This window comes from Saccostrea cucullata, unplaced genomic scaffold (genome assembly GCF_032062105.1).
Source record: "Saccostrea cucullata isolate Sc308-1 unplaced genomic scaffold, CSIRO_AGI_Scuc_v1 ctg12638, whole genome shotgun sequence".
NCBI lineage: Eukaryota > Metazoa > Mollusca > Bivalvia > Ostreida > Ostreidae > Saccostrea > Saccostrea cuccullata.
The window spans coordinates 1-18,168 of record NW_026921249.1 but is presented as its reverse complement, the minus strand read 5'-3'; the positions used below and the strand labels follow the sequence as shown (position 1 = coordinate 18,168).

Here is an 18,168-nt window from a genome sequence, read left to right as displayed (position 1 = left end):
TATATTGACAGACCGGAGAGCTACAGTGCCATCCACTGAAAAAACTATATTTATTGCGCAAAAAAAGTTGGTTCTGGATTAATTCTTCGAAATTCTTACCTCAGTTGCAAAAAACCAATGAAAAGAAATGAATCGAGAAACATCGCACTTTTTTGTGAATAATAAATATACAGTTCAATGTGTGGCACTGTAGCTCTCCGGTCTGTCAATATATATTTTTCGGAGAGTTACGGTTCTGCAGCTAAGTGAATTATTGACAAACAAGTTGATGTAACAAGAATATCAGCACTCTCATTTAAAGTCATCATTTCGTTAGTTCTGTGGTTGATACCCTGTCAGCAAGTACAATTTATCTTTGAATCAAATGCTGAATGACGTTTTTCATACAAATTGTTAGGCCTTTGTTTGCACACTGAATTGACGGTGGATTTTTTCCGAATTCCCCGATCCTGACAAGGAACACACGGCGGTTGTGACCGGACAGCAGGGGGTATTCACTCCTCCGTGGCATCTGATCCCACCTCTGATGTTTTGGAGGTCCTTTTTGCTTTCCTCAAATTTTGTATTGTTTTCTGAACTTTTGAGCTTGAATACTGCTTGTTATCTCCATATATTTCATAGAAACCATGCTCAGATAATATGCATGAATATTAGACCTGATGGAAGATTTTGTTTTTTTTAGGATAATTGTACAGATGGAGCAGGCTTAATCTGTTGTAGAACTGTACAGTGTATTAGTAAGTGTCTGCATTACTTTCTTTACCATGTTCATCATCACCTGATGTTAAATCACTCTCCATCACAGCTAATCAAAGACCACATAATCAGAGGATAATTATGCGGTCAATGGCTAAACATGGAGATAAATCATTTACTAAGTTACTAATATTGTTGTTTAAAAAGATATACAAATTATGAAACTAAAGCAGTTTTATGTGTATCTGGTGTGGGGGAGGGGAACCTAACTGATAAAAAAAACCATGACCTGTGAAGATAAATAAGCAGATAAGATTAACCCTATGAATTATATATTGCGTTACATTAAATTCCTTAGAATGAAAATATTCAAATGAAACGCCTTTTGTTTACGCATTTTGACAAATGAAGAAATGTGACAAAGCAACATTGGTTATGGTGAGAATTTTTAAAAATCCATGGAAAGTAATTTATGATTTGAGAAACATTGTCTCGTAGGATGTAGACTGATTTCACTGTGTATATTTTAATTTGTTGCATATTGTTTTTAAACATGAAGAAAGAGTCAATAAAAATGAAGAAAAAAAACAGCAATGTGAAATGGTTCTGCTGTCTAACAGAGAAGAAAAAGAAAATGATGAAGGGTTTATAAACCATTACCGAGTATTTAGGTTATTTTAAGGGTATAATTATAATTTCTTTCAGTCGTAAACCATAGATTGATCTCTTAGGTTTCATACACTTACCTTTAATTCCATATAATTCATATTTATTTCCCCCATTTGAAAAGCGGGAGGGTATATAGTAATCGGTATGTCCGTCCGTCTGTCTGTCTGTCTGTCTGTCTGTATAGCTGTACGTGTGTCTGTTACGCTTTGCGGTACCCATCTCTTATCCACAACTCCTCTCATACCACTGAATAAAATTTGATTAAACTTTCGAACAATCTTTATTACATATTGCCATTGTGCATCTCCTACAATACTTTTTAATCCGACACATATTTTTGGGTTTCCCACAGCAAAACATGGACACTGCCGTTATATTCATACGGAAGGCGGGGGTATCATTTAGTGAGCTCATTGCTCACAGTACCTCTAGTTCTGTCATATTTTTTTTATATTAAACATTATTACAGTTGGAGCATATGAACTGTATTTTCAAACCTTTCGATCCTCAACAACGTTGCCAATGACGACAGGATTCCCAGGTCATACTAAGGTCAACACTTCTAACCCAATCACATTTAAGCACACTAGTGTAGCCACGCCTACAACAACATCCAATGTATCAACTTTACATTCCTTCACTACGACCACCACAACAACACCTTCCTCAAGCAGTACATATTCTACCTCGTCCTTAAGAGCGAATTCCACAGAAGCTACAACTCCTTTGATTCCCAGAGGAACAACTGGATCTGTTTCTTCTGCGACAACTATTTCATTTTCAACTGGTAATCGTAATAGCTTTTCATGCAGGATTTTAATTGACATGAGTCGAACGTAATACCTATACTGATAGTTGTCTTCTATTTCATTTTTATGTCTGCAAAAATTATATGTTTAAATTTTTTAATTACTTCGTCGTATGATTTTTTTTAATTTCATACAAATATTGATTTGATTTTAGTATTTGGCCTTTGCTGTAGAAAAAAAGTCTCTCATCGAAAAAGTAAATCCTTCGTGCAACCCTTTACAGTGCAATGCAAATGGCTTTTACAAGTCTAGCAGAAGATTAAAAAACAATCTTGAATTTTATTTCATAATTTTTAAAATGGACTTTTTGAAGTGCAATTCAAAAAAAAAAATTACTGTAACTTTGTTTCAGATCCTCCAAGTAACTGCTCCGATAGTATAACAAATTGTGACACTTTAAAAGGGTACGGTGTGTGCCACGCGATTCCAGAACAAAGATACAATTACGATATCGCTTTCCTGCAGTGTAGGTCAACTTGTAACCTTTGTACAGGTATTTCCCTTATAATTAGTACTTAAATATATCTATATCACTGCTTCAATTTGATACAATGATTTTGATTATTTTTATTTCGAGATTCACTTTTCAATTATGAATTTAGCAATGTATCTCGTAATTATATGATTCTTTTTATCCAATGACTTTATTACTTTATTCTATAGAAGAATATAAGCCACCTGTTACAACTACCCCTCGACGTGAGTAACGTCAAAATGAATCAAAAGTGTTATTTATAAGTTAAAGAAAACAGGTTGTGATGTTTTAAAAAATAATACATTTACAGACAAAGGTAATTTGTTTATTTCATGCAATAATACTCTGTTTAAATTGATAAGTTGTTTATCATATAGCAGTTTCAATTCCTTTAAGATTGATATTTACTGTTTAGAATTATTTTACAGCGGCTATTCACTGTCAGGTGTGTGGGGACTATAACAATGATATTCCTTGTGATACTCGTAGTATTTACATTGGGCCAACCGTCTCCTGTTCAGGCAACAATAATTACTGCATGACGGACATAGTGCATAGCCATTCCAACACAAAGGTCTTCAAAAGGTGACAAACATTTTGCACAAGACGAAAGACCACCTTTAAGCAATCGCTTAATGGTAGCTTAATGGTGACTTAATGGTTCTTAAAGAAGTTAACTCCATTAAGCCACCATTAAGCTGCAACTTACAGGTGCTTAATGTCCAAACTTCATTAAGCTACCATTAAGCCACCTTTAAGCCGAGCTTAATGGTGACTTAATGGTCAAAACTCATTAAACTTATACGTTTTACGCATTTTATATGGAATCTTTGATCTAACTTTTTAAGTTATTTCAATGTCATTTACGCAAAATCTATTTTTTTGTGATTTATAATTTTGTCTCGGTCGTCATTTTTATATATTTACATCCACTGAATATTTTCTCCTTTATTTCTTAACAAACCCCATTGCGTTCATCACTGCATAAACTACAGTAGGCAGGTCGCCTGTACAGATTTCTTAATCAGTGGCTGTTCCATCAATGAAACGTATAAAGACGTTCGCATCATTAATCTTTTTAATCCTACTTTAATTGATTATTTAAACAGGTATAAATATAAACAATAAAATGCTTTCTTTGTTTGTTGTTACTGGAATGAACGGAAGCAGACTGTATGCCATAACCCGCGTAAGCGGGTTATGTAAATTTTTTCTGCAATAGCTGCATTTTATTGTTTAAATAACATTTCTGTCAACATATGCAAATCTCGGGCACTGAGAATAAAGTTAGCTAACAGGGGCTTGCTCCCGGTTCCTAATAATTTTTTTTAATCATTTACAGTATCAATAAAAAAGAAGTTTTATCTTATTACCGCATATGATTTTTTAAAATAAATAATTATTACATACGTTGTTTTTATTATTTGTGTATATGATTTTTGTTTTAAAATATAAATAATTATATTATTACACGCCGGGGTCAACCCCCTGTGAAATATCTTAATTTCTCACTACCGAAAATAAATTTGTTCTTAAAATTATCTTTATCCATAAACACAACACATATATTCCTTTTTTTTAAAGAGATGGTATTTTTATTTCATGTGTTAAAAACAACATATTCCGCTACAGAATTCCCAGTAATATGGAGTAATGTTCTCATGAGAAAAAAAATCTCTTGAAATATACAGTTAACCACAGGTACAAAAAATGTAGTTTTCAAAGAGAGAGAGAGAGAGAGAATTCGTTATTTTTTCTTATAATTTATATAATACAGCGGTAATACTTCAAAATTTCCTCTTCAATCATTGTTATTTCAAAATCGATTTTCAGAAGAACAGCCGATCAGATTAAACATGACATCCGTTTATACAAATTGGGAAACGGGGTAAGATTAACAGTGAACAGTACCGACTGGTTAAAAATAAACCACCGTCCCCAGTCAACTAACAGGAAACTATACATACACAACGTACACTAACAGATTTTGATGATCAATTATTTTTACAAAATTTAAATTTAATGCAAGCATATAGCAAATTAAAAATTACGATTCATTGTAAAATGACAATTATTTTGATACCCATTATGATACAAAAAGAATTTCAACTGAATATGATATTCGAAAAAAAGTTTTTGTAAACATATACACTGTAAACCAGGTAACTCGTAAACGAGGATTGTCACTAGGCCTAAATCTAAGACACAAAAACCGTTAATATCCGCAGAATATTTTATTATTAAAAAAAATTTCATCTGTCTTTCCCGATGATGGATTTTTTGTGTTTTATCTATAACTAATTTAATTTCAATCATGATTTAATGCTTACACGTATAAATCTTCGAATAAGAGAGCGGAGAATTCATTACAATTTAAAAAGCCGAACTCAATGGTTTAGAAATATTAATGTGATATAAGCCTTTTAAAAAGATCCATAAATAAAAATGTTTATAGTTTGATTAATAAATTAATTCAAGACTTTGGAGACATTCAACAAAATAAATACTTTTACAAGTCCAAAACAAACTTTGTGCAAAATAAATGTTAAATATTGTCCTGTAAATATTAAGAGCGATATTAGCCCAATGGTTAAGGTGACTGCCAACTACTCGTAGGGACATGAGTTCGCTCCCCGTGTGTTGTGTGATTTTTTTTTAAATTTTGAATTTCGTTCTTTTTCTTGTTTTTACTAAATCAAGAGATGTGTGAACTCGACATTTATAATTTGTGATGACAAATCACTATAATAATAATTTTTCACCCATAAAAACAGTAATATCGACTGCGTAATGGTGGCTTAATGGTGGCTTAATGGTAGCTTAATGGAGTTTGGACATTAAGCACCTGTAAGTCTAGCGTAATGGTAGCTTAATGGTGACTTAATGGTGGTCTAAAAGTTACCATTAAGGACCTGTAAGCCACCATTAAGCTACCATTAAGTTACATTTAAGCACCCATTAAGGACTTTGAGATGGCTTAATGGTTACTTAATGGTGGTGTAAATGTTACTTAAAGGTCATTAATGGTGACTTAATGGTGACTTAAAGACAACCATTAAACCACCATTAAGGACCTATAAGCCACCATTAAACCAAGCTTAAAGGGTGTGTTTCATCTTGTGTTGTTAGCATATTTTCCGTCTTAAGGGACTCCAACCCTCACCCAGGAAGGACAACTCTTTAATTTATGATTTATTTCAAAATGTCTTTAAATGAAGCTTGAAAATTAAATCTTTTCATGCAATAATTTTCATTATATGCTTCTCAATGTGCTTACATTATACTTTAGTATAATACATAATTTACAGGCCTAATTGAGTGTGGGAAAATGTACAGTTGATTGAATGTTTACATGTATTTATATCATAACTATTGTAAAAATAAAGATTCTAATAAGACCGAAAGAATAAAACAAGCAATATGTCTATTGTGCGACATAAATGAAACAACAATATAGATAAAAACTGAATATAACGAACAGTTATCAAAAAACAGAGACACCTCGTAAATCCAGTGGTGGGATCAGACGCCTAGGAGGAGTAAACATCCCCTGTTGACCAGTCACACCCGCTGTTTTCCCCTTATCATGATATATGTAAGAAGATCTAATGCTCATCAGTTTGTGGAATTCTTTCCTTTGGAGCAGGTGCGTGAATGAGACTGTATGCCGGAACCAGTGGTTATCTCAGACCTCTGACCAGGACCATTGTACTAACTATGGTCACGTGCCAGTCAGCGGGGATTACACGTGTCACTTCTGCTGTACCTCTAACCAATGTAATCAGGGCTTACTGCCACAATCATCCACTCTGTATTCCAAATCCTGATTGGTTGTTTGATGTAGAATTCATTTTAATCAACTCAATAAATATTGTTGAAATTCCATTTTAAATTTTTATTACTAAATAATTTAACAATCACAATCATTACTATAGTACAGATTAATACGAGTAGTTTTTTACGTAACAGTCTTATCTTATAAAGGTCGCCAAAGAAAAATCTCTTGAAATATACATTTAACACATCATACATATATCCAGAGAGAGAGAGAGAGAGAGAGAGAGAGAGAGAATTTCCTTTCAGTACGAATTAATACTTGCAAAATTCTTCATCACCTTGTAACTATTAAAGCAAGATGTTTATTGTTTTCCTTTTTCTTATGAAATATCTTGAGTAAAACTTTGTGTATACTATCAAAAATTTGACGTTCAAGTTTTTGTTATACCATTTTTTTTTTGTCATTCCATTAATGAACAACTTTTATGTGTTCCGTCAGTGACACATTACGGTTTAGGGTGAACGAAGTCCTTTCCACGCATGTCCGTGAAGTTGGTACACTCTTTGATTGCCGAGTTAGGAACCTGTACGACAATGTTAATTAGTAAAGAACATATCCGCAAACTCCCATAAACCTCACCCATATTTACTTTATTGGGGTTCGTTACACTCTTCTTTAAGATGAAATATATGGAGAGAACGAACAGTATTCAAGCTCAAAAGTCCATTAAACCGTACCGATACAAAATAGGAGAAGAGCAAACACTGACCTCCAAAACGTCAGAGGTGGGATCAGATGCCATGGAGGAGTAAGCATCCCCTGTCGACTGGCTGCATCTGACACGTGCTCTTATTATGATCGGGAAATAACAGAGAAATCCATTGACAATTCGGTGTGTATTTAATGACCTTACAATAAGTTTGAAAAACGTCAGTCAGCCTATAACTAAATGATAAATTGTATTTGCTGACAAGGTCATTGAATCGACCATAAAACATACTTGACTTTAAACGAGACTGCTGATATTTCTGTTTTAGCAACTTGCTTGTCCTAACTTTCCTCGTTTAAAATTTTTTTCATACTTAAAGCAATCTCTTCCGTATTGCATCAACTGAGAGAAACAAGCCCCGTATGCAGGTGATGAAGGTGTATTGCTTCATAAGTAAGGGAAGTTGACGATTGAAAAGTTAAAGTAATTTCGTTTGTCATGATTTTTTGGCTTGAAGAAGTATTTTCGTTTGACGAAGTAATATAATCTGTAATGATGTTTAATGAAATGAACTTAAATATATTTCCTTTTAATATTTTATCAGTTATTACCAATCAGTTCATATTTGTAAAAAAAAAAAAAAATAACAATAACCATCATAAACGTCAACAATAACGATTGAAAAAAAAATTATTATGGACAAGAGAGAGAAATGCAGGGAGAGTGAAGACTTGGAATATAATGCAATGAAGTATTCTTTCATTAATTAATATGATTTTCTGACACGATTTATAAGGATTCTTAATATATATATATATATATATATATATATATATATATATATATAGAAAGCACAAAGAAATTCATTTTACATGGATAGCAGCCCGGGGTTGATTGTTGCCTGGCATTGTTTAGTACATGAACAGATGTTTGGCTATCTAGGCAATGACTTGCCTAGATAGCCGAAGCAGCGCGCTGTTCCTGTACTGCTAGGATCCAGATTCCGAAGGTATAGAAACCCCGGGCTGGTCATGATATCCATGTAAAAGTGAATTTCTTTGTGCTTTCTATATATTAATATTTCTTCACTTAGGGCAGTTATGTTAGTTTAAGAGTTGTTGTAAAATGTGCTTTATATATATATATATATATATATATATATATATATATATATATATATATATATATATATATATATATGATATACCTACCTTGGTAAGCGGTGTGTATCTTGGGTGATGATGCTCAATGATCGGGTCATTGCTGGCTTTGTTGTAAGTACAGATGTACACCCATCTGCGCATGTCACTGTTATTATCAGAACTGTGGTGTAGCACATTGCAGTGAAAAAACAGAGCATCCCCTGCGATGTAGATTATTTTGAAACAAGTTATTTTCTAAATTTAGAAAGAGGTTTTTGACATTAATTTGACAAAACTTGAATAAAAGTGAAATAACCAAAAAGTTTCTTGTGTGAATTGTCAGTCCAGTATCCTTATGTAGAGAATTTTGATCAAACATTTCAAAATAAATCGAACGAGAAAACCTCTTGTTATTCTTTTAAAATCAGATTCCGAATGTAAGCAGTGGTATGTTTACGCTCAGACCTGTGTTTAATTTGTAAATGAGTTTGCTCTTCTTTCTTGTCTTTGAGATTTGAATTTTAAATACTAGCATTTCCTACCTGGAGAAAAAATTACTTACGTATTTTTCTACTCAACGTTGCTGACAATACCATTTTTCAGACAACAATTATAAAAATAGAATAACATTTCTGTCTATCTGAGGAATCTATGTTTAATGAAACTAATTTGATGTAGAAATAAAATTCAGTAGTGTAATCTCTTGTTAGAGTAAAGATAAAATCCGTTAAATCTGACATCACATCTAATTAATATTTTTTCTTCGCAATGATTTAGAAACCTTATTTTTTACCTGGATCCATTTCCACAAACTTGTGAGGACACGTCTTCTTGATTTCTTCCACTCGTGTGAGATCAGCCTCTGCTTGCTTCAGAACAGGATGATGGTCAATCCTGCCACATTTGTGAGAACCTTCCAGTATCTTAAAAAAAGCATTATGTTTGTTTCACGTATGTGATTCATTTTACAGCAGTAATGGAGATATTGTTGCCTGTACATTGTTTCGAAGTCCATATCGATTAACGCTTGCGATTAGTTTGAAAGATGTTTATGGGGGGATTCTGAGTACCTGTAAACAGCCATTTTCTTTCCTGCAAGGATCCAATGGAATGAAAACGGTCATCATATCAGGAAAGAGGCATCCGTTGTTATACCAATATCTAAAGAAATGAGAATGATCTTTAACGACATACTTAGTAATAAATACAGGATTTTTGCATATGTGATATGGCTGACGTCACAATAGGCGTATCAGCCCTGTAGGGTTGATATGGATTTGCAGGGCTGATATGGATTTGCGGGGCTGATACGGATCAACATCACACCCCTAGAAAATTAAACCTCAAAAATCAGTACCTGTCATACATATTTTTTTGGGGTTACATATTCTTTTTATTTTAACTTTTTGAATGTAAGGATATTTTCAAATTATGGATCGGGCATATTTGAAATGGAAGTGCATGTAGAAACAAACCCAAAAAGTATGAGACAATAGACTGTGTACATGTAAGGAGTCCGTGCATGATTATTTACTTATTTTCTTCTCAACTTAATGTGTACTGTATTTTATTACTAAGTTTGTAATAAACATAATAAAACATACCCTTTTCCACATCACATCCTGTATCAGCCCTCGACCAATATCAGCCCCCAGGCATTCAGCCCTCTGGCTGATATTGGTGTCTCGGGCTGATACAGAATGTGATATGAAAAAGGGTATGTATTATTCTATATAGATATTGATACGAGTATTCCACACTTTATTACTTCTTCTTAAATCGTGTTATAAATTTTTGCATAAATTACAAGCGTACCTCAGAATTCCGTTACCCATTATATTTGGTATAAGGTTTCTATCATTTTGTTATCTTTGTATCCGTTATTTGGTTTAATGTACTCTCTGTATAGAAGAACATCCTTACTTGGCTGAAAGATTATGACCTGTAACATCCGAACTTACTGTTATCCTTCAATGACAATACTGATTGTTTTTACTTGATTCTTGATGCACCAGGTGACATAAGGTTTGATGCTTACCCGTAATCTTGGTGCCACCGGTACCATTAAGTTTGATATTTACCCGTAATCTTGATGCCACAAGTGCTGAGCTCCCTTCTGTGCCCCTTTTAATATCATCTTCCCGTGATAATGATACACTTCTCCCCCTAAAAGCTAAAACAAAGAACTTGATATAAAAGTTTTCACAAATTTCTTTGTTTTTTAATTACATATTTAAATACGCACACTTGTGTGGTCTGTTTGTCAGACGTAAAGGAGTCACTGGTATGTCATTCAAACAAAAAAATTGAGTTCAGCCATCGAACACAATATCAACAGAAATCTTTAATTTGTGCAGAGAGGACGTTTGTAAGAAGCGCTGACTTTTAAAATCGACGACTGACTTTTACACTAGTACAATTAAGGCAAAGTCTTGATTTTTGTTTTTAATCTCGTCGTGTAATCCTTTGTACCTGTTCGCATGTTCCTGCCACTTTTTCGCTGCGAGCCACCATTCCTGTGACGTCCGTACCAGGGTGCGACCAAACAATTCTTTGCGTCTTCTTTTCTTTGTTTACTTCTTCAGCCTGTATAAAAAAAAACATATAGAGATAACGAACAGTATTCCAGATCAAAAGTCCATAAACAATACAAAATAGGAGCAGAGCAAACACAGATCTCCAAAACATCAGAGGTAGGATTAGGTGCCAAGGAGGAGTGAGAATCCTCTGCCGATCGGTCACACCCGTGTGCTCCTTGTCAAATATTTGTATTATCATAAAATTACCTGCTTATGTTTTAAAATCAATCATATGGTTTAACAACATATATTTTTCTTTTCGAACAGTACCTCATAGTTTTCTTTCATCATTGCGTCACTGCCCTCGAGTACTTTCAGTACTCTGTTAACCTCTTCTTTGTCCAGGAGACCTCTATTGAAATTTTAATTTCTAAATATCAAATCAATCACTAAATCCAAGAAATAGTACTTTGCAGATTTATATTCAAGATTTGTCGCTGTCATTTGTATCAATTTTTTATATTGTTTGAATAAACTGCAATCTTAAATTCTAACAAATTAATTATTATGAAGACAATATGTCGTTGAGTTGTACAAGGATTAAGTTAGCTTCCACTTTTACAGAATTTTTAATCGACGTTTTCTAAAACATGCAGTGTGGACGTAATTTCATTTATTGATTTTTTTTCCAATTGAGTTTAATCTAAGGGCTTTTTCTTAATCATCCATAAGATACATTTTTAAAAATTTATCATTAACTTATTATGTATTAACATTTGGCAGCGAAAGAATGATTTAATCCAGCGATGTGGATAAAATTGACAACTTTCGCTTTATAAGCACTCTCAGTGGTCATGAACATGATGAATTCAAGTCGTAAAAAAGACGTTGGAAATTTTAAGGTTGAAATTTAGTTCATCATTCTCGATATATACGTGAATGGCTCATGTTTTTGTATTTGTACGGATTCAAACATGCCAAGCTTCAAAGCATACACTATTTATATAAATATCTGCGGAATGTATCCTTAATTGAAATAATCTTATCAAATTAGGCTGCTGCTCAGCAGAATCAGGGAAAGTCCATCCTTTCTTATTATAAAGCACCAAGCCTTTATTTCACTTTGGGAGATGGGGTTAAAGTTTTACAGTACTGAGTATATCACTATATTGTTTATCACGAGTGTTATAATGATCGTGCAGGTATCTGAATAAATTATCTATCTCACTTGATTAAGATGTATCCATACTCTTCAAAGTCCCTTTTCGCCTGGTCAGATAGCTTAAAATTATCTGTGTATTCATACTCTATAAACAAATGTAGCTTGATCAAAATATAAAAGAAGAGACAAATTACATGTAAAATTACAAGTGATTTGCGAAAATGGCCCTTTTCATAATTTCGAATTTTAACATTTAAAATAAGTTAACAAAAAAGGAATTCAAATAAATATGTAGACATTTTGGCATATTTTATTAATAATTTATCATACTAATAGATAATCTTTAGACAAATAGACAAAATCCTACCTGAATGTCGCTCCATACTTTCCTTCCCTGAAATTAAGCAGTGTCCTAAATATGTGTAATTATGAATACGTGCTATGTAACTTTATCATATTCATTTTTTATACAAATTGTTCACAGATCAAGTGGATAGTGAAGATAATAAGTCAATAACACTCATACCATTTATATCTGAACTTCGCCAGTTAAATATTTTTCAAAATGAAAGTAACACTAATGGAGTTTTATGAAGAGATTTACAATCGACGACTGACTTGTACAATTTAAACAGAGACAAACTCCAATTACTAAAATGTAAAAGTCAGCCGTCAACTGTAAAAGTAAGTCTCTTCATAAAACTCCATTATTGTTAATTCAGAAAGTGACAATGTAAAAACATAAAGTTAAAAAGTTAGAATTGATACTTACCTAGTTGACTCTCTTGTTTATTTACTTCAGGAAGCTTTAATCTCATAAACGTATATCACATGTGAACGATTATCTCTCGCCTGGATTAAAAATAAAGAAATCAAAGTACATATTGATTTTGCTAGAAAAAAGACAAGGACAAAATTATCAATATTTGGCACATTCTTTTTTATATTAAAAAAAAATATGACCATGAAATATAAAGTTAACGAAAGTTAATAGTAAAACTAAAATCAGTGATGAAAGTTATGCTAAAATGTCCAGAATACTTAACAATGAGAGCAGATATAGCATCGAAGCAATGCACTTAAAAAAATTACGCACTTTGAAATTATTTTTTTTTCAAAGTGCATTTAAAGTGGGAAAAGAAATCAACACACTTCGAATTTTTTTCAAAGTGCGTTAGCTTTGGGTAAAAAAAATCGAAGTGCGTTACATTATTAATGGAGGCACTTAAATAAACGCACTTTGAAAAAAAAATTTAATAAAACAAAATTCCAGACCTTGTTTTTTTTTTTTTTGATATAGACAACGTTATTTGAATTGATCTACCCTTATGGAGAACGAGGAGAAGACAAATAAAAAACCTCAACCCATTTATCTTTCCTACCAAAATATGCATTCATATTTATCTTTCCAAATTTAACTTAACGTCAAATTATTTAAAATTTCCTAAAAAAAGCACCCAATTGTATCATAGAAGAAAGATTCAAGGGCCATATAGCTGATTAAATCAACAATAGCTAATTGACTTAACTTTGCTCAAAGTATCTTTATTAAACCAAATACAAATCAACTATTAAATCTATTTTCTTTTACATCTTATTACTTATCAAAGAACTATAAAAAAAACTTCAATTTGTGTCGGAAAATTATTATCAATGAGCAATCAAACTTGAATCACATTTTGTGGTAGTTCTCGTTCCCCTGAGGGTCATTTATAACAGTCTATATTTCATATCCTGAAGTGACGTCATCAACGAAAAGTTATCCAAACAGGTAATTCATATCAAACTTTCATCTGTTTGAAAATTAAATAAGATTGCTTCCCTTGACTTTTAATACATACCTGACTTACAATTCGATGAAATTATTATAAAAAAAAAGACTTTGTACGTTTCTCATCCGTAATTAATGATATTGCTAACTGCAGAATCATAGGGTTGTGGTGTTTCATAAATCAATTCACGATGTTTGTTTATTTCCTTATTGTTTCTTATTACAATAGTATATGAGGAACAAAGCATATACACAAAATACAAAGTCAAGTAGCTCTGTGGCTCCAATTTCGGCATACACCGTCAATACCCGCCGACCATGGAGGAGCGTAGAACTCAATTTATCCCTGTGATGCAGCAATACAGAGATGAGGGTGCATGCGTAAACTAGTGCGCGACAAACTGTACGCAAATGGCTACTTATACGAGCCCGACGTAGATTATGACGAACCTGATGAGGAGCCAATGGATTACGCCCTCGCTCTTCCTAAGTCCGATGTATTTAGGAATAGTAGACACGGAGACGTGGTCGCGAAAACGGACAAAAGTGATTCCAATACAAGACAACGCGGTCAGGACATGGGCCAGCTAAAATGGATAAGTAACCCAATACAAAGAAATAAAAAATCAGAGAATGTTAGTGATCTTAGTATTATATCGTGGAATGTTTGTCGTTCCTTCTCAACACTTATTGTTTTATTTTATTTTATCAGATGATAGTTTAGGATTTTTTTTTTTAGAAAACTCTATTGAACCCTTATGTCCAAGTTGTGATCAGAATGATCAATGCCACTACTCGCTTTGTGATAAATGTGAATACCACACTGACTACAACCCTCCTCAACTTAAATGTATACAACAGGTATATATCTACAATGTATATGTGGAGGTTCTTATAAAAAGTCTGTTTGTACCCATATTATTAAGATGATAATTATTTATTTTATGATAATTGATTATACTACAATTTTACATTGCATTATCAATAATGAATAAAATATCAAACTAACAAAATATGATTTTTCTATCAAAGTGACACCACTGTCACCCAGATGATGTTCATCATTTATGTTGCCGAGATTTCAAATGTATAGGTTCGTGATGAACTCGATTTTTTGCAATAATTATATTTTGGGTTATTATTTGACACAGACTACTGTCATATTTTACCTTCTTTTTTTTATCACATTGCTTTACAACAATAATCAAAATCGTGAAAATAGTTTGTCTCAATAAAAGAAAAGAATTTCAAATATATGGTGTTATACGTACATTTTTCCTTTCAATTGATTGAATATATATCTAAAATGTTGAGATAAAAATACTGTTAAATGTGAAATTTTCCATAAAAACAAAAATAACTATGATTAGAGCAGGCCTTTGGATCTATTTATTGGATGATTTCAACAACTCTGCCTTTGTCACATCAAGTTCCCACACTATCAACTGCAGGAACTAGTACAACGGCGATTAAGGTTCCTACACTACAAACTAAATGAAGTAGTACAACCTCGGTACAGACAACCAGAGAATTGGATATGGTGGAATACCCAATCTGTAGGAATGGGCAGTGTGACTTCAAAAACAACATCAAATTTATTGCGTGCAAAATATCATTCGATTCAAAGAATGTATCGATAATGCCAATAACTCACTGTGACATTGCGGTAGTGAATAACTTGGAACATATTCATCGCTTATGCTCATAGTCTCTCATTTATGATTAATTTAAATCGGTTTTATAATTGAAAATGTTGAGTTGAAGTTTGAAGACTAAATTAATAATGTTTGTAAGCTAGATTGCCTCTTCGTGTATTTACAATAAAGAAATCTACTTTATTGTCAGGTTCAATAATATTTAACCCTTATTACACCTAATCGGACTTGTGTTCTTGGGGAAATGTTATTTATTTCCAATAATTGTACAACTTATGGTTGGGATCGGTTTAATTTTGATCGGGATTGGCCAAAATAAAAAAAAAATAATTTCTCTAAAATGTGGCTATTTCGTTTTAATTTCTTTTATAAATATGATTAACGAACATATTCACCCCAGTTGTGACTGGTTTTAAGAAATTTTTAACCACAAGTTTAAAAGGTATTCACAAATTACGTGTTTAATTTTCAAAAATAATTTTTTATTTAATTTTTTTAAAGAACTATACAGCTTTTCTTTCCATATTTTATTTGGTATTCATGTGATGCATTCATTTACAGCACATTTTTTTTTTACAAGAAAGCATCTAATTTGGATGTTAATATTTTTTTTAATTTTCTTTGAAACAATACGAAAAAATTCATATAAAATAATTAAAAGCTAATGTTGACCTTTCAATGGTGAAACCATTGTTTAAAATGGTTGACTCAGATATCTTTAAAATAAAAAGTTGGAGTGGCATTCCTCCTTAAGAGTATGCTGTATCAGATAAACTAAAAGATATAAACCCCGTAAGTGCATGTGATGAAGGTATATAAATATTGCTGTATAAGAGAGGGAAGTTGACGATTGAAAAGTTAGAGTCGTGTTGTTTGTCATAGTGCGTGGTTGTTAGATTATCATTAACATCTTTTCCCAGCAATATAGCCAAATATGAAAAAACTGTGCCCAACTCTGTGGCATCTTTTATTTCAAGCTCACCGGGATATATCGTATGAACATAAGAATTGAAATAACCATTATGGGGTTTTCAAAATTAAATTTCACAGTTGATTCGATACGCAAGAGAATGCTCTAGGTAGGTAAAATTTCTAAAACAAGGTAAAATATTGACAAACATGTTCATGAAACAAGAATATCAACACTTTTATTTAAAGTCATCAATTTTTAAGTTCTATATATGGTTGCTACCTTGTCAGCAAGTACAATTTATCAATGAATCAAATGCTGACTGACGCTCTCCATACTTATTGCTAGTCCATTATATACATACTGAATTGAAAACGGATTTGTCCGTTATTTTTCGATCATGACAAGGAGCAGACGGCGGATGTGACCGGTCAGCAGGGGGTGCTCACTCCTCCATGCATATCGCACTTAATTCCACCTCTGATGTTTTGGAGGTTTATGTTTGCTCTATTCCAATTTTGTGTTGTTTTATGAACTTTTGAGCTTGAATACTGTTCGTTATCTCCATATATTTCATAAAAACCATATTCAAATAATATGCATGAAAATAAAACCTGATGGAAGATTTTGTTTTTCTAGGATAATCGTGCAAATGGAGCAGACTTAATATGTTGTAGAACTGTCCAGTGTATCAGTAAGTACCGATATAACTTTTCTTTTTCATATGTTATTAATATGGCTGTTTAAAAGATATACAAATAATGAAACTAAGGCAGTTTTATGTGTATCTGGCGTGGGTGTAGAGCTTATCTGACAAAAAACCTAAGTCTGCAAAGATAAAGAAGATTAGATTAACCCTATGAATTATATATTGTGTCGCATTAAATTCCTTAGAATGAAAATATTTAAATGAAACTCCTTTTTTATTAATTTTAACAAATGAAGAAATGAGACAAAGCAACATTGGCCGTGGTGAGAATTTTAAAAAATCCATGGGAAGTGATTTATGATTTGCGAAACATTATCTCGTAGGATGTAGACTGATTTCACTGTGTCTTGTTTCATTTGTTGCATGTTTTATATCATGAAGAAAGAGCAAATAATTTTTTTTAAAAAAAAGATCGGGTTAATGTGAAATGGTTCTGCTGTCTAACATCATCTCTTATCACACAGAAAAGAAAAAGAAAATGATGAAAGGTTTATCAACCATTATTTTAAGGGTATACATATATATTTGTTTAGTCGTAAACCATGTTTTTTTATCTTGTAGGTTTATCACACCTAAATTTAATGTCATATGATTCATATTTTTAAAATAAAACATTGTTACAGTTTGGGCATATAAACAGTATTTTCAAACCTTTCGATCCTCAACCACGTTGCCAACGACGACATGATTCCCAGATCATATTAAGGTCAACACTTCTAACCCAATCACATTTAAGCATACTAGTGTAGCCACGCCTACAATATTCAATGTATCAACTCACCTTCCTACACTACAACCACCACAACAATACCTTCCTCAACCAGTGCATATTCTCCCTCGTCCTTAAGACAAAATACTTCAGAAACTATAACTCCTCTGACCCTCAGAGGAACAACAGGATTTGTTTCTTCTGCGACAATTGTTTCATCTTCAAATGGTAATCTTCATAGCATTTTGTTTGCAGGATTTTAAGTGGCGTAAGTCGACAGGAGTCACTCCTCTTAAAAGTAATTCCTCCGTGCAACCGTTTTCAGTACAAGGCAAACAAAAGATAGAGAAAACAATCTTGATTTTTATTTGATAATTTTTAAATCTTTATTTTTGAAATCAGTGCAATCCAAAAAAAAAAAAAAAATAATAATAATAACAAAAATAAAACAGACT

At 32.4% G+C, this 18,168-nt stretch overlaps 2 protein-coding genes and 1 long non-coding RNA gene across 3 annotated transcripts; 2 read left to right on the top strand and 1 right to left on the bottom strand.

Annotated features, from left to right (window-relative positions):
* Nucleotides 1–687: 687 nt before the first annotated feature.
* LOC134259577 (uncharacterized) lies at nucleotides 688–6,534 on the top strand. The gene is made up of 6 exons (XM_062742185.1): nucleotides 688–737; nucleotides 1,835–2,152; nucleotides 2,527–2,667; nucleotides 2,838–2,873; nucleotides 3,078–3,234; nucleotides 6,296–6,534. The coding sequence occupies exons 2-6, from the start codon at nucleotides 1,888–1,890 to the stop codon at nucleotides 6,474–6,476; spliced, it is 780 nt and encodes a 259-aa protein (XP_062598169.1). The 5' UTR covers nucleotides 688–737; nucleotides 1,835–1,887; the 3' UTR covers nucleotides 6,477–6,534.
* Nucleotides 6,535–6,626: 92 nt separating this feature from the next.
* On the bottom strand, nucleotides 6,627–12,855 carry LOC134259576 (L-proline trans-4-hydroxylase-like). Its single transcript, XM_062742184.1, has 10 exons — nucleotides 12,732–12,855; nucleotides 12,327–12,353; nucleotides 12,026–12,104; nucleotides 11,128–11,209; nucleotides 10,751–10,864; nucleotides 10,360–10,451; nucleotides 9,349–9,439; nucleotides 9,072–9,201; nucleotides 8,348–8,499; nucleotides 6,627–7,010 (listed from the first exon to the last, which is right to left on the bottom strand). Exons 1-10 carry the CDS (start codon nucleotides 12,775–12,777, stop codon nucleotides 6,933–6,935), a joined length of 891 nt encoding a protein of 296 aa, XP_062598168.1. The 5' UTR covers nucleotides 12,778–12,855; the 3' UTR covers nucleotides 6,627–6,932.
* A 1,637-nt stretch (nucleotides 12,856–14,492) lies between these two features.
* Nucleotides 14,493–15,380, top strand: LOC134259575 (uncharacterized). Its single transcript, XR_009990377.1, has 3 exons — nucleotides 14,493–14,591; nucleotides 14,763–14,823; nucleotides 15,101–15,380. It is a non-coding gene; the product is annotated as an uncharacterized LOC134259575 (long non-coding RNA).
* The last annotated feature ends 2,788 nt before the right edge of the window (nucleotides 15,381–18,168 follow it).